Raw genomic sequence first — 18,193 nt, 5'->3', positions numbered from 1 at the left:
AAAAGGAAAATAAAACAACAATATTTTGTGAACAATATAAATGAAAAATTCTACCATTGTCAAATCATTAAAATTCCAAAACTATCCGTACAAATCTTTAGTAATTTTATTTTACAATTGATAGTCAACATTTATACCTTCATTTACCATATGAAATTTTAATACATTTCGATACAAAACTGTTGTCACTAGCCAATAACCGTAGGTGCTATAGGACTATACAATAAGCCAATAAGGTAACCTAAAGGTACGATAAAAATTGTATTATAAGCTATCCATAAATTTTTAACACTCAATTATGTTCCTTATTTTTCATGCATTTTCACGTGAACGTTATGATGCATCACTTTCACTCCATATTCGATAGTATGCAACTCAAGCTCGCATCAACATTTTCTACTATATTACCGCCCATTTTTTAAATCTTTATTATCAAATAATCCGGCCCAAATTATTATTTTTCCCACTAAATATTTTATTACCTTATTATCAATCAAAAGTTAGAATAACAAGACTCTTTGGTAGAATCAAATTACACTTTCTTAAAATTAGATTGGCAGGAGTTAAATCTTCTCGATTCCAGGAATTATAACCAAATGGCAATTCATATGTTATATAATTGAAATTTATAAATTAAAATATTATATATTTGGTTATTAAATAGTATATGTTTAAATTTTATATAACACGCATTCATTAAATTATCTTTACTTTAATATTCTGATATATTTAACTTATTCAAATTGCACAAATTATACTTTAATTTTTAGTTTTGCTTTTCGTTTTATAACTTAACCTTTTGATTATGTATATTCTAATTTATATTTATAAATAATATCTATAGCGTATAGCAGATAATAAATATGAACATTTTTTATTTTATATTCAAGTTTTCCACACGCCTTTTGGTGCTCGGCTCCGAGTGGACAGGAAAACCATATTTTTAGAAATAAGGGTCTTCTTTACCTGGGAATAAAACATATGTTCAAAGATGGATAAAATTGATATGATTTTAAAAATAATTCTATTCTATTATTAAACAAAATTTATATATGCAACTTAATGTGATGACCAAGAATCAATATGGAATTTGGACAATAGGCTATGAATTCTATATAGTGAAGCTAATGATGATTTACAAAATATTCTAAATCCACATACGAAGAAAAGTTATTATAAATTAAATTTCTATTCCAATATAAAGTCATAACTTATGGTATAAAATAACTTAATAAAATAACTTAAATGTAAATCAATCATAATGGACATATTTGAATAAATAAAAAGCCTAAAAAAATATTTACTTAATAATGAATTAACAGTTAAATTTTTGGAACTACCTATTGATATTTTTTGTATTTTTAATTTCTGGAATAATGACCAAATGTGGGAATTAACTGATTTACCTAAAGATAAATTCTTAAGTATAATTAAAAAATATTATAAGGATAGACCAATTTTAATTCAATTCCATGATCATGAAAATCATATTGACAAAATTCAGTCTAAAAAAGTTATATTACTAATGTATGATATAGGTTATTATAATAATAATAGCAATCAATAATTATAACAAAAGTAATTATAATGATTATAAACCTAATGAGTATTTTAAAAACAACTTTAGACAAAATTTTGTCAAAATATATGATAATAATTGTAATAGAAATAGAAATTACAATAATAATAATAATAATTTTAGATATTTTTATAATAGTAATTGTAGAGACAATAACTAACACTAACAACTTTAAAGATCATAACTATAAATATAAATTATAATGATACATATTCTTAATAAAAATTATGATAAGGAAAATATTCGTTATAAAAATTATAATGATGAACACATTCGTAATATAAATTATGATAATAAAAATTTCTACTCTAAAAATAAACTTGTAATAAAATTATGGAAATAAAAGCTAAATAACCTATTGATCTAGAAAAAATATGATTATTCATTCTCATAGTAATTTAGAAAATTATCACACATGGAGACAAAATAAAATAAAAAATAAAATTTTTAATCAAATTATAATAAAAATGGACATTTATCGTGTTAAAATGATAGATAATTGAGAATCACTGCTAAAAATTTTGAGATAACTTTAGTAGAACTTATTAATGAAGAAATTAAGGATGCCAATGTTAAAATCCTCCAGAACAGGGTTTATAGATTTTTTAAAATCGGCACACAACCTTATAGTGCCGTCTCCTTTGAAAACTTGTGTTAATGGACTTGCCCATCTGACTTGAGATACTGGCTTTATGATGTTGTCCTTTAGCCAGCCGTCCAATTCCTGAGTAACGCATCAATCCTGGCATATGGAACTCTCCTTGGCGGTATGATCATAGGCACGCATCGAGCTCTAAAGTAACTTGCTTCCAATCGTTTAAAAAAATAAACGTAAACGCTAAACTAAAACGCGAATCACATTTCAATATTCTTATTTGAATTTTATTCTATTATTCCAATTTTATCATTCTTATTCCATTCAATAATTCCTATTCAATTCAATATTCCACTAATACATTCTATTATTCCAATTCCATTATTCATATTTGACATGCAACAAATTATTCCATACTAAACGACGAATTATTGAGAACGATTTGAACAGAACGGGATCTAGGATAAAAGAGACAGAAAAACGTACAAAAACAACAAACGATTGGAAGCAAGTCTAGGAACACAGAAAGATGGAAGAAAGAACAGAGGGGGGAATGTTAATATATTTGAATTTTATTTTAAATTATATTAACTTAAATTTAACCTTACGGACTATTTCTATTTCTTTCACTTAACATAATATTAATCTAGTAATAACATTGATTGTTATTTACTTAAAAAAAAATATATATAGAATTTATTAGGTTATTAGTCAGTTAGTTATAATTTAAAATAAATATATTTAAAATAAAGAAATTTTGTTTCTATATTTTTTTTATCCATACCACTCACACTTTATTAGCAAAGGCTGAGATCAACTATACAAACATAGAGAGAGAAGCATTAGCAACAATCTTCGTGAGGTTCACAATAGTAACAGACCACAAGCCACTGATTTATATCTTCACCAAAAGATTGAAAGACAACACGGCTATGTCAATGAGACTCCAAAAATGGAACATTGCGATGGGGGCTCATGATTACAAAATTGTCCACAAGTCCGGCAAGCTCATCGTGGTACCAGACTGTCTGTCCAGATTTCCTTTGGCTGCAGTCAACGAAGAGGTGCACGTGATGGAAGATGACGAGTAATGCAAGGAGTTATGGGATATACCGATTAAGTTCGAGAATGTAGTTCTGTAGACTCAAAACGATAAAGAGATCATGCACGTCATCAGGGTTATAAGAAAAGGCGAAGTCATACAAAACAAAACTTACAGATTCATGAAAAATAAATTGAGCATAGTTGATGACTGCCTTTACAATGAATCAAAAGTCACCATACCGTTTAACATGAGAAAACCGATGCAGGAGTTGCATAGAGAACATTTGGGGGCCCATAGAACAAAACCTTTGGCCAGAGACCATATCTGGTGACCTGGCATCAACACCGACATAGATAATGACGTAAGAAATTGTGAGTCATGCAATGCATGGAAAGATAATCCAAAAAAATCCAACACGCTTGCTACCGCCTTTTGAAAAAGTGCAAATGGATTTAGCAGGACCGTTTCTGCAAAAATACTGGTGGTAATGGTCAATGCATACAAGTTCCCCATCATTAAATCGATGAACTCCATAACGGCTTGCAGAGAGTCATCGAACTGATGAGAACTGTAAGCTTTTTTGCTGAACAAATCGTGTCAGATAATGGCACCAACTTTACCAGCAAGTTGTAGAAAGGTTTTGCAAAAACCACGGGATTAAGCACACTCGAACGTCGGCATATCCAGCAATTGAATGGACTGGGATGATTAGAACTTTCAAAAAAACACATGAAAAGAAGTCTGGAAAATAACAAAGTCAACGAGAAGATCGCCCTAGAAAGGTTTTTGTTCTACTATCGGAACACATCTATTGCTGTGAGGGGTGTTGCACCTAGCAAAAGATTATTTCCGCACACGACAAGAATTACCTAGGATTTGCTAAAACCAATAAAAACGAGAGACAACTCGTTAGAGAAAATCATATCGAGAGCAGTAGAGATTGGTGACAATGTGTGGTTCAAAACGTTTAAAGACAAAAAATGGAGGGCGTGGTCACTGACAAAGAAGGCAATTTGAAATTTAGAAATAGACACGGGCTACACTAAAGTCAGGAGACATCTGGATCATATTAAAAAGAGATTCTCAAATGATGTTCCTGCAGCCACGATTAAGGAAAAGAACTAACCAACAATATCCGCAACCGCTAGGCGAAATGGCTGATATCCTGCTGGGTCTATCTACATAAGACACAGGAGCAATATGAAAAATCAATGAATCCAGTTTTAAGGAATGCTCGACTGGTCAGACTCAAACAAATACCAAAACATTTGGAAGATTATATCATGAACGTCAATGGCGTTTACCACTCAACATATCCATGAAAAACATAAGCCGAATTTCTTTGGAGTGTGGAACGTTAAATACGTTGATTTAAAATCTTATTTTATTTTTATATAATTGATTTATTTTATGATTTATATTTATTTTTTTTTAAATATTTTCTTTTGTTATAAAAAAATAAAAGATAATAATGAATTTTTTGATTTATTTTGTCAAAATTACAAGAATTAGTTTTCAAAATTTGAATTTATGTTGTGTTTTAACTAGATTATAATTAATATTATGCTTTGTTCTAGTGATATGTATTTTTTTTATATTACCATTTATATTTTTGTTTTCTTTGTACATTTAGAAGAGATGTGTTTTTCTCAAATCATCATTTATAATTTTTTTTTCTTTGTTCACGTATAACCGAGGCTGTTTTAATTTCATCTTCAAAACTGGTTCTAGCCAGTTTTCGAGATGGACAAGGATGAAATTAATATTTGTTTACATTCGTTTAATAAAAAGGGGGATTATATATAGACCTCGGAAAAATAAATTGTGATCATGAAATATTGGATTGTTTTTTTTATGCTGATATAACATATGAAATTTTACTGTTTGATTAAAAAATAAAATAAATTCGTGTTACATTAATTTCTCGACTTCCCTGACAAGGGGACACGTCTGTCGAACAACAAGTTCTCTTTCTTCAATTTTAACTATAATTATTTGAGGACCAATTATTTATTTTTTATTGAGTTTAACGAAAAATTATTCTAGCAAAACAACCCAATGTAATAAATTTAAATCCAATATTAATAACAAATTATTTGTTTTATAATCTTTATTTAATCATTTATTTTTCCTATTCCTTGTTTTTCAAAAAATGTATTTTATTAATTTGTATGCATAATTTTTTCTCGCCAGATGGCGCATTTAATTAAAAAAATGTATTTTATTAATTGTACATATATTTTTTTCTCACCAGCTGGCGCATTTGACCCAAAATAAACTATCAAAAGATAATATGGGTTTCTCGTTTTATATAAACAAATATTTATTTTCAATGATAAAATGTCTTGGTAACAGTTTTAATAACATATGTTAGGAATTATTAGTTTGATATGGATGCATCTATTCCTGCTTTCTTAATATATAAATAATATATTTATTTGAGAAAGAACAAAGAACATACTCAAAAACTGGCATTAAATTAAATTTTAAAGATAGCTAGGGTCAGGGCGGAGGGGTAGTTTTTATAGATTCATAAGATCCATTTTTGTAAACTAATAAATATAAACCTATATTACACCATTTATATGAAAATGGCAAGATTATCAGTTTTCACAAGAGCCCCATGCATTGACTGTACCTTTTTTCTGGCACAACTCATGCATGAGGTCATTTTTCTTTATAGATTCATAAGAATCATTTTTGTAAACTAATAAATATAAACCTATATTACACCATTTATATGAAAATGGCAAGATTATCAGTTTTCACAAGAGCCCCATGCATTGAGTGTACCTTTTTTCCTGGCACAACTCATGAGGTCATTTTTCTTTATAGATTCATAAGATCCATTTTTGTAAACTAATAAATATAAACCTATATTACACCATTTATATGAAAATGGCAAGATTATCAGTTTTCACAAGAGCCCCATGCATTGAGTGTACCTTTTTTCCTGGCACAACTCATGAGGTCATTTTTCTTTATAGATTCATAAGATCCATTTTTGTAAACTAATAAATATAAATCTATATTACACCATTTATATGAAAATGGCAAGATTATCAGTTTTCACAAGAGCCCCATGCATTGAGTGTACCTTTTTTCCTGGCACAACTCATGAGGTCATTTTTCTTTATAGATTCATAAGATCCATTTTTGTAAACTAATAAATATAAATCTATATTACACCATTTATATGAAAATGGCAAGATTATCAGTTTTCACAAGAGCCCCATGCATTGACTGTTTTTTTCCTGCGACGACTCATGAGGTCATTTTTCAGTTCTAATCAGATGAGGGCAGGGATCTCGACCACTTGGGGATGAGGTGGCAATATTATCATTGAAATCGGAGAGAGGTGTTTTGGAAATATATTATTTTCATTGGGGGGGGGATAAAGGGGTATTGATACAGATTCCATTTTTTTATTTTAATTTTGATTTAGTTGTGGGTAGGATGGCAAAGGGTAAATCTTCGCGGAATTCGGGGGCGAATGAAAAGACACCATGTCTTTTTCCCTAATAAAACTATATCTCCGAAAAGGAAAGCTATGTAACAACTTCTAAAAATATGGGGGAGGGGGGTCGGGGAAGGTTTCGTTTTAGCACGAATAGGATAAATATAATTTACTCTAAATCACATTAAAGTCTATTAAAGTATAAGCTCATTCTTTTTTTTGGACCAACTTATCTTACCGGGGTACTTTGGTCCAGCACTTGTTGATTGTTTAGTTAATCCGCCAAAGAAATGAGGGTTTTAAATATACGATTAATCTTTTTTGTTGTTGTTATCAAAACACATTACAAACTCTGAAAGTGTAATTAATTTACTGATAATATCCATAATTCGCTTCGCAGTATAACAAGGTTTCATAAAAGTTTTTAAAATGAAAACTAATGGATAACAAATCCATCAAAGAAAACGCATTACGAATATCGCTGCTATATTTTAATATGCTTTTATGTATTCTTTTTTAAAAATAAAATTCAAATATCCAAAAGTTTTACAAAAATGATGAAGTGATCTTTGCAATTTCTTATTTAAACTAATAAATAAAATCAATCCACCAAATTTTCAATACACCTGTTAAAATAAATCATTTTATCGAATAAAAAAAAATGTATATTAAAAAATAAAACTACAACTGTTACTGAAACTCTCTAAACCAGGGGTCTGTGCCCTGGATCTAAACTCTAAACCACGTATCTGAACCCCAGGTCTGGTATCTGTGCTCCGGGTGTGGGAAGCATTAAAATATATTTCATAATTTCTAATATATTAAAAAAAATTATTGAATTATTTGGCAATGATAACCAAATTAGTACTATTCATTGGCACACACGAATAATCCTATCAAGCAAGTAATAAGTAAAATAATAATCTTTTATGATCATAATATCGCCTAAAGATCGGCCATTTACACATTCTACAATATAAATAAATGTCTTAATAAATTATACAATACAAAGTCAAATGCTTCGCGTTGTTACACGGCCAAATTATTATGCGTAACAAAAAAAACTATAATAAAGATAAAAATATATACAGCAAAATAAAGAGAAACAAACCCTAACTTACAAAGGGTACAAGCACAAATGAGAGGTCATCTTCTTCATTCCAGAGAATAAAAAACCAATCGGGATTAGATTTACTCATCTAGGATCTAATCTCCACCCCAACGCAAAACAAATTCTTAAATGATTGACTAGAGTTGTTAAAAGATTTTAAATGGATCTAGATACAGATACTCCATCTAAAATAATATATAGATACAGATATTTTAATCAAAAATCTATCTAGATACAGATACCACATTTTTATATCTAGATACAGGATCTAGATACACAACTCTGATTGACGTTATCGCAAAGAAGATTAAATGTTATATTTTGATTAACTTCTCTTTACATAACCGGTTTAGATTGCTGCAATATTTTTTAACCGCATTATATTTTCGCTCTTAATATTATTACATATTTCCAATATTTTATTTATTTGTGTTCGAAATTATCATCGATTAGTTCTAATATATTTATTTTATATCATGATGAGTGGGTTCTGATGAATTTCTAATGCTCCATAAAGACATCATTTCAAATATCTCCCCCCACCCCCGTAGAAAATTTCATTTTTGAATAGGACAAATAACTAGGTCCAGTATCAGGTCAGGTCCCGTGATAAAGTGGATTAAAAATAGCTTTTTATAATATTCTATTATTAATATTTGTTTCTATGTCCTTTATATAATTTAAAATAAATATAAAATAACAAAATGAACCCATCGCTTAACCAGATATGAAGGAAGGGTAACATAACACCCCCTCCCTCCCACCCATAGCTAATTTGCGTGCGTGCCCCCCCCACCCCCAATAAATAAAATGTGTATACAATATATTATTCTAAAGAGGAATTTGAAAGAAAATTTGGTAAAAGTTAATAAATTATGAAAATAACGACTATAATTCAAAAAAAAAATGTATTTTTATATTTAAAAAAAGAGTTGAAAACCCAAAATTATCTTTTCATACCAAAGATCTACGATAAGTGGACCTAAAAGACCTCCAATAAAATTCTTGGGGAAAAAACCTCATCTAATAGTGGTTCCCTCCCCAAAATCCTGGATGCGCTTATGAAATGGATTTTAGTTTACAATTTTGTTAACAGCAAATAAGGAGAGGATATCACTGAATAAAAATGGATAAGTCTTTCAAAGAGAGTATATACTGGCGAATAAGATAAATATATACCAAATTTTATTTCTATTTTTTTTAGGTATTATTTGAGAATTTAGATTTTTATTTATGAACTTGAATGTACAGGCAAATAATTTACTGGTTTTACAAAAAGGTTAGCGAATTTAGGGGAGATAAAAAAATAATATTTTTCTCAACAAGCGTCTACTGCCACTCATAATATATCATCAAAGACAAATGAGAGTAAACGTCAACAACCTGATCGCATTGTGACGAAAGTGGTGATACAGGATATTTTTGGATTGGCATGTTACCCATCCAATCAGAGAACGTAAAAGAAATCCGAACTAAAAACATATTTATTTTAGTAGAGAATTCAGTTTTTTTTTCTCCATAGAACTTGATTAAATATTATGTTTATCTTATAAGAATAATAAGCAATAGAAAATTACCAAAGGGCCCAATTTTAATTTTGTGTAATTTTTAATTAGAATTAGAGCAGGGTGATGATATCGCTAAGAATTTTAGAACAATAGATGATTCCTAAGATCCAATATGGCTGACTTTGGGGCTAATTGAAACCCTCATCCCTCCCTCAGGAAAAATTCCTCGCCCAAGCCCACTGTCACAATTATCTGTATTAAATATTAATTTCCGCTCTAATTATGATTATAGTTTTAGAAAAATAAAATTGAAAAATTAACTCTCCTCCGTTCCCAGAGCATCCCGGCCTCCCCCTATATAAGTTATACCTCGAACTCCATTCATGTACAAAAGAAAATTAGAAACCTTGAGGTCAATTAGATCCCTTATTACCAAATAAAAGGTTTTAACTCAGTCTTAATTAACGATTACAATTTTTATAAAGATTAGGTAAGGGCTTGGCTATGTATTGAGTTAAGCTGGATATAAAAGGTTTTAACTCTTAGTCTTAATTAACGATTACAATTTTTATAAAGATTAGGTAAGGGCTTGGCTATGTATTGAGTTAAGCTGGATATTATGAGAGATATTTTTCATTTGAATATTTTTTTTTAAGAGAATATGATATAGGGCTAGCGGGAGGGTAATAATTCCGATTTAAAAAATTTTCTTATTATATTAAAAATAATTGTAATTGGTGATGTTAAATTACCTAACATTATCTCTATTGTGGCATATTCAAGCTCTTAGCCTAAAAAAAAAATTGAATTAAGCCTTTCATTTGAGTCTACACTTAAAGATCGATTCTTTTTGGATAAATACATGGCTAATCTGTTTTTGTGTTTACTAAATGTTAGGTAGTTAAACCACACTAAATATTTATATTTATAAAAACCAAAAATTGTGGTTCAAAAATTATTTCAAAAAAAAATTAGGTTATTTTATCAATCTAATCATAAATAATTTGTTTTTAAATTTATTTTTTACATTTTTTAAAAAAAAATATCTTCAAAATAAAAAAATTTAAATCGAAATTGATACATTGAGCACAAGTGTTTCTCGATAAAATATTAACGAGATATTTTGAAAAGATATTTTAAAATAATTCCTTCTCTTCAAATACAACGGATAAAAATTTTATTTATATCAAAAATTTATATTTAAATTAAAAAAATAATTAATATTATATATAACTTTAACTTTTAATAAAAATTTAGTAAAACTAATCATGAATCATGATTCGATAAATGTTTTTTATAAATTTATTAATAAAATATATTATTATTATTTATTGGTTTGCGATGGAATTGGAAGAAGCGATTAGCGGCGGAGAAAGGAGTTGTTGATTTTGTTGGCACCCGTCTTCCATCTTCGGCGATATTCTATCGACTATCAAACTGAGCCTATCTAGGCTCGACTTCTGATTGGTCTCTGGAATTGTTTACAATATGCAAAAAAAATATTTAAATTATACATAAATCTTGCCTTTAATTTGGCGGGAGAGTTTAACCCATTAATGGTCAAGATTTTTCTAGTGGACATAAATGATCAATTTTTTTCTTCTTTCAAATTATATTGATTAATGCTCTGAATCAGCCAAGAAAATCTAGTCGGGCAAATCTGCACCGTTAAACCATTAAGAGGAGGAAAAACTAAATTAATTATGATTTTAAATGAATTCGCGATTGAAATATTTAAACATAATTTGGTAAAAACCTTTCAGCTGAGACATTTCCTGAAAGGGATATAAGTTACGGTTATCATTGGTCGAATCGTTGTTTCTGTGAAAGCCGTTTATGAGAATGTATTGTGGGAGAGGTTTGGTTTCATTTTCCTGAAAAAAGAGATAAAATAATATAACAAACAATTTGCCTTAGTATATATATATATATAAATTTTTTTTATATTTATTTTAAACTTCAAGGGTTTATACAAAAAGGAAAAATGACGTGGGGTCTCTAAAATAATATTTCAAGCTAGAAAAATATTGTCTAAACCCCGTGATTCGCTAATAGATGTTTATGTCATAACTTTGTTACATCTATGAGAAAAATCTTTAAGGTTGCATAATATTTTTCTGAATAAAACGTTGAGTTAGCCGTTTTTGCAAATCGGCTCGAATCGAGACGTTACATTTGATTATGGCTATACAAAACGCTTATATATATTTTTTTAAATAAGTCAAAACTTATCGAATATTCGTATTATTCGTATTCGATGCGTTTTTTCCTAATCGTACGAAACGAATAATAACCTTTGTGCCATCTATAAGCAAGATCTTTAAGGTTGCATAATATTTTTCTGAATAAAACATCGAGTTAGCCTTTTTTAAAAATCGGCTCGAATAGAGCCGTTACATTGATTATCGCTATACAAAACGCTTATATATATTTTTTATTTTTAAATAAGTCAAAACTTATCGAATAATCGTATTACTCGTATTCGATGCGTTTTTTCCGAATCGTACGAAACGAATAATTCCTAATTCATATTCGTAAACGAATTTAATATGGATTTGATTTGTCGAATATTCGGATTAAAAATGGAATTATATAAAAAAAATTTGTGGAGTTGGAAAATCAGAAAGAAAAAAAAATATTCCCGGGCGAACATGTTTTAAATATTACATAATAATTAATTAAAAATATTTATCGAATAACTTTAAATAATCAATAATTTCAAAATAATTCGATTAAATACATTTTTGCTTACTCGTATACTCGTAGAATACAAATCCAAAATCGATTATAATCTTTATTAAAAATAATGAATAATTTAGATTTAGATGTGAAAACCAAAGTTAATCGAAGATAGGTAGGTTAGGTAGTAGAGTTGATTAACGGCTCGTTTTGAGCCGAATTTTGCTAACTCAATATTTTAAGCCAGAAAAATATTGCCTAAGTCTCGAGATTTGACTAATAGATGTCCAAACCTTTGTTTGCTTCTACAAACAAAATCTTCAGGCTTGCGTAATAGTATTCTGGGTGAAATATTGAGTAGCCATTTAACAACACTAGTAGGTAGGTACTATAATATATATATATAAATACCTTTATTCTTAGATAAATTTAACGAAATTGTAGAGATTTCTTTTTCATGTCATAACTATATGACCATTTCATTTTTAATTTTAGGGAATTTCAAGGAGGCAAGTTGGCCTAATTGAACTGGTTTTACCCACTGTAATTTTGTATCTATTATTAATCTCGAAAAATTAATATATGGTGTATAAATAAATTTGCTTATAGTTTCTAAGTATCTTGTCCGAAACAAAAATCCATTTTCTTTCTGCCCTTAAACCTTATCTATATATCACAAAAAAAAATTGTAACTTAAAATGGTATTATATTACAATAACTAAGACAAATAACCCATTTTGATAATAATAGATAAGGCGAAGGGGTAATGAAGATTCTTCCATTTATTTAAATTATTTAGCCCGTCCACACTAATTTTTAAAAAAATGATGATTGGTTCTTTCTGTTTATTCCGTAATCATTTGCCGGCCATGGATTGGTTCTTTCTGCTTAATTCCGCCAAACCGTTAACCGGTCGTTTTAATTTTTTTTTAAACCCGCCCCGCGAGAGATGCAAAATTTTATTTTAACCTCATATGGCGGCGATTCTATGGCCCCCAAAAGAGTATCAAAGTTAATGTCATTTCATCATTAGCAATTTAGTTTCTCCTAAAATAAACATGGAGGGAGGGAGGGTTTAACTATTTTATTAGAATAAACCCTTTATAAAAAGCAATTTTTTGTGGAGGGACGGAATCCGAGTCAACTCGATCCCAGTTTTTCCTACAATCTTAGAAAACCCGAAGCCCGAACAGTAATGATTTGCTAAATCCAGAAAAAAATAGTTTTATTTGTAGAAGAAATTCGTTTTATTTGTAGAAGAAAAATCGTTATTTAAAAATTGATAGAAAACATTTTCAAAAAAAAAAATCTTTTCTACTGGCCCAATTTTTTAAGCCTCAGCCAGGACCTGCTTTTAAAAAAAAAATATAAGACCGCCCCGGGGTTATATGGTCGATTTGCCAGGCTCCAGTTTACGTTTCAGATTCATAGATAATGAATATCTAGATTTAATGGCACAGACGGGCTACCACCATCTGGTTTTAGTGCAAAATATGGTAAACATTAAATTATTTAATTGATTGACCAATTATAATTAGATAATATCTATTTGATATTATTATTATTATAATAAACTTTCTCTTAAAAATTAAATTTCGTCAAAAATTTTCTTTAAAAGGGCATAATCGAAAATTATTTGATATTCGATTCGAAATTTGCAAATACGAATATCAAATTATTTGATTCGAATTACGAATAATAAATTATTTGATTCGGATAGGAGTAATAAAAATTTGTAATTATATTTGTATAAATTTATTGCAAAATACACGTAATTGTAATTCCATTTGTAATCAAATGTTTTAACATCAAGTTAATTTTTTTTAATAGGTTTCAATACCTAAACAAATAAAATTATCGAAAAATGGCATATCTTTATGAAAAATTCGTTTTTATGAGTTATTCGAACCGTATTATTCGATTAGCACAACCGAATATCAAATTATCCGATTCGAAATTCAAGAACGAATATTATTTTCTGGTGGTCTTCGAGAAAGTTGAGATAACGAGATTCGGGATTGATAAGATTGGATGATGAACGGATTTGATCCCGTTCATGATTAAAAATATTGATAAAAAAGATTTGTGTCTATAGTATAATTAATTAGTTAATTATATAATGATTTTTTAAAAAAAAAGATGTGAGTGGAATGGGAAAGGAAAGATTGGATTCATTGAAAAAAATAAAACAAATAAAATCATTAAATCGTATCCGATTCAAATTCCTATCTTGATAGTAAAAATTTTTTTTCTTCTTCCTTATTCTTTTTAACCACGAAGATTTTATTAACAAAAAATGCCGTCATAAATATGCCTGTGTAATATAGTGTAAGATTCGTAAAGGGAAAAATTTTTTTATACACATAATTTATTTATATTTAAAATTTCACACTTGTGATCTATCTATTATTCCATAATACAAATCACAATAGGATAAGAAAAAACCACGATTTCCGAACCCGGTCGTTTAAATAAATAGTTTTAAAGTAATATTTCTTAAGTTAGTAATATTTCTTAAGTTTAAAAAAGTCATTTTTTTTTTATTTGATTTTTTTGTATATTTGTTTTAAATCATCTAATAAAATATTAACGTTTCTTTCTTTCTTTCTTTCTTTCTTTCTTTCTTTCTTTCTTTCTTTCTTTCTTTCTTTCTTTCTTTCTTTCTTTCTTTCTTTCTTTCTTTCTTTTCTTTCTTTCTTTCTTTCTTTCTTTCTTTCTTTACTTATATGTTGAATTTTATTTTATGTAAAATAAAAATATTTGATTTTATTAGAAACTAGAACGCCATATAACATATATATTTTGAGAATTGATTTCTATAATTTAACAAAATTAGGGCTAGCCGGTAAATTTTTTTTTTAAAAAAAAATTTAGGGTTCTGGTCTGGCCCAGGCCGGGCTTGAAAAATTAGGCCGATGCAGATCACTAGACTAGATAGACCGAAATCAGATTGGTGAAAATGAGATTTTCGTATTATATTCTTGTGTAGAGTCGTTTTAAAACGCGACAATATAATGTCATGCTGCTATTATCTAGGAAAGTTCTATTATCTAGGGGAGTTCTGTTATCTAAAAAATCTACCATGGAAGTATTTTAATCAATTTTTTGCCTTGATCCGTAATTAATCATTTTTAACTTGTCCGGCTTTTTTTTTAGGTACTTTCAGTTACTTACTAGATGGCGCATGTTGAAAAAATATTTTTTTAAAAAAAGTTACCAAATAAGTTATCGCCAAAATGCCAACAAGAATTAATAATTCTTCACACTAACGTAAAATTAAAACTAATTGAAAGACGCGTGATATATTTATTATAAAAAAACATTTTCAAAAATATAAAAAACAGCTTATATTTAAAAAAAAAACACATCAAAACTTATCTAAAATAGCACACCCCCTTTTTCTTCCCTTTAAAAAAAACAACAAAACTTTTGAGAACTTTATCTAAAAATTATACATATCTTTATAAAAAAAATTAGTTTTCCCAAAGCCTTTGTGTCTAGTTAGTTACTTAATATAAAACAATTTAAAATTATTAAAAGAAAAGAATAAAATAAAAATTATATCGAATAAAACTGTATATAAACTTACTTTAATAATGTAATTAATGTATTAATATAAAAACAAATAATATAAAAGCTTTTTTTTTTTAAAATAAATAATTTTAGTAAAATTATTTATATTACTGCGCATCAGTGACATATCTAGAATTTCAATTCGAGGTATGTGGGGGGGGGGGGGGTGGTCAGTGCCGTGCCGTGATTCTTAGTGGCTAGGGCAAAAAATAATTCTAACTCGTTATATTATGGGGATTCGGATTCCCTTGATTTTAAATCTTTTAACCGAGGACGATTTAAAAAATTTTTTACAGTCCGATTTAACCGGAAATGTATTCTAACACGAACAGAGAATTTACCCGATAAATCTCAGCCAATTTTGCCACGAACTTTAGAAACTATACTTCTAATTTATATAAATTTTTTTTACGGATTTTTCTTTATAAATTATTTAAAAAAAAAAAAAATACTTAAAATGTCTATGGCTGAAATTTATAGAGTAAATACTCTGCAGATGCTAGAAGCGGTTAAATCGGATTTCTCACAAATTCCGAATACCTAAAAAAAAAATTACTATTTTTCAAGAGCTAAATATGATTCGAATAAAATTAAAAAAATTTGGCGCCCCTAAAATTGTCTAATTTTGGGCTGCTCGCCCTCGCCCAGTTTCGGCCCTGGGGGTCGGTACAATTCCAGATTGACCCCTCTCAGCTTAAATCTTAAATAATACGCCAATAGTAATGTTATGGCTTTAAGTTACAGTTGTTGTGCAGATGGAACATCATACTTTTCTCCTTTATTCGACGATATTTACCTATTTTTTCCGAAATTTTAATTAATGAAAGTATATACTTTTAGTACCGTAAAAAAAAAAATTTAGTCATTTCTTAACAGATTATCATCTAATTTATTTTTATATATATTTTAACAAATTAAATAATTTTATGGAAATGTTTTTTTTTTTTATGAAATTAAATTTTGCACCAACACTGTATTATAAAAAAAAAAAAATTTCTTTTCCATATGCAAAAAAAAAAGTGAATATTTTAGGGAATGATTTTCGCCTAAAAAACACAAATAATATTTGATCCAACATGTGGGACAAAATTACAAAGGATTTAATTTAAAAAAAAGGTTAACTGATGCATATCAGTGGCATAAATATAACATTATTCCTTATATGTAATTGTCAAGTTTACTATTATAAATCAAATTTAAAATTTTTGTTATAATATATTACAATCACACTAAGCCATTTCACATTTACAATATAACCATTGCCATGTTTGTGAATAAAATTTGGCAATTCGTTAAAAAGCTGGATAGCAATCATCTAGGGAAAAATCATTGTTTTGCGAGGTGTGGGGACGTGATTGCGGATTTCGAAAGTAGACTGCCGGAAGTAAAGACAGTGAGAGCAAGATCGGCGGGAGATCTAATCCCTAAAAACACTTCTATTGGTGGATAATGCAGCTTCGAGCCCCATGCTGTTTCGTCGCATTTTAGATTTCAAAATATTTTGGGATGATTTCTGAATGGCATTTTATATAAGCAATCCATCTCCACCATTTTAGCTCATTTATTTTTTTTTCATTTTAGAAATTATGTTTTACGCGGAAAAATATCTTGCGCTGAAGGGTCTAGGGGGTTTAATTGATTTCAGATAATTAGGTTCTTTGTAAGATCGAAAAAATACCTTAGATAAAATACGATTGAATTTATCGAGTTTAAAGAAAAAGAGGCCATTGTGCCCCAGTCCCAGATCTCTCCCCCTATTCGTTCTTAGCAATGATAGCGTGGGGTAATAACAAATTATCTGATAATTTAATATATATGAAGTAAGTGTTGGAAGTCGATTTTATAAATATGGTTATTAACCCAATATCCTAGCCAGAAAAAATTAGAGCCTAAAACCTTGAGATTTCGCTAAAAGATCCAAATCTTTGTAACATCTGTGAACCAAAATCTTTAAGGATCGCGTAATAATTTTCCGGATAAAATATTGAGTTAGCCGTATTTAAAGCTCAAATCTAGCCGTTTAACCACACTAAAAGATTTTTAAATACCTAAAAAATAATGGCAAGGAATTGGGATCAAAATTCCTGCGAAAATTAAATGACCAAAAAAAAATATAATATTACCGATATTTCATTTTTTAAGGGGTCTAAGGAACCGTTGACTAAACTGGATTGTAAGGAAGCTATATCGGGTTTCTTGTCATCTTCCATAAAATTTTCTGAACTGTCATAGCTCTTGGTAACTTTTAAAAAAATAAATATTATTAAAATTTAAAAAATAGGAGTTTAATAACTTGAAAGCGTGTTCACTGGCTCTTACGCATTATCTATTAATAAAAACAGGCAACGCGGAAGGCGGAAATCAAATACGGCCGAACCGCGTAAAGACCTGCTCAATGGCGATTTTTTTCTCGAGGTTACCGACAAACCTTGTACTCCAGATGAAACTAAATTATTGAGTGGAACTAGCCCAATACCGTTATAGTAAATGATTCGATTATAGTAGAAAGAAAAGAGAGAAAATATAGAATAAGAAGAAATAGATATAGATATAGAAATACTGTTTTAAAGTATTACAAACAACTGTCAAATATTAAATTAAATTGAATTAAATTAAAACTTTAAGGGATACTTTATCATTTTACAG

The 18,193-nt window shown here is 28.6% G+C and overlaps 1 protein-coding gene across 1 annotated transcript; it reads right to left on the bottom strand.

Moving 5' to 3' along the window:
- Positions 1 to 10,493: 10,493 nt before the first annotated feature.
- On the bottom strand, positions 10,494 to 17,784 carry LOC135927150 (uncharacterized). The gene is made up of 3 exons (XM_065463097.1): positions 17,671 to 17,784; positions 11,052 to 11,169; positions 10,494 to 10,766 (listed from the first exon to the last, which is right to left on the bottom strand). The coding sequence occupies exons 1-3, from the start codon at positions 17,755 to 17,757 to the stop codon at positions 10,624 to 10,626; spliced, it is 348 nt and encodes a 115-aa protein (XP_065319169.1). The 5' UTR covers positions 17,758 to 17,784; the 3' UTR covers positions 10,494 to 10,623.
- Positions 17,785 to 18,193: the final 409 nt, after the last annotated feature.

This window comes from Gordionus sp. m RMFG-2023, chromosome 3 (assembly GCF_954871325.1).
Source record: "Gordionus sp. m RMFG-2023 chromosome 3, tfGorSpeb1-WG-v2, whole genome shotgun sequence".
NCBI classification, from domain to species: Eukaryota; Metazoa; Nematomorpha; class Gordioida; order Chordodea; family Parachordodidae; genus Gordionus; species Gordionus sp. m RMFG-2023.
The sequence above is the reverse complement of the archived record's forward strand: the minus strand, read 5'-3'. Positions and strand labels throughout refer to the sequence as shown.

Coding starts and splice junctions, on each gene's coding strand:
- LOC135927150 (XM_065463097.1), bottom strand. CDS start 17,757: ATGGAAGATGACAAGAAACCCGATATAGCTTCCTTACAATCCAGTTTA. Junction 11,170..17,670: donor CCTTAAAAAATGAAATATCG/GTAATATTATAT, acceptor CTCTTTTTTCAG/GAAAATGAAACCAAACCTCT. Junction 10,767..11,051: donor GGAAATGTCTCAGCTGAAAG/GTTTTTACCAAA, acceptor AAACAATTCCAG/AGACCAATCAGAAGTCGAGC.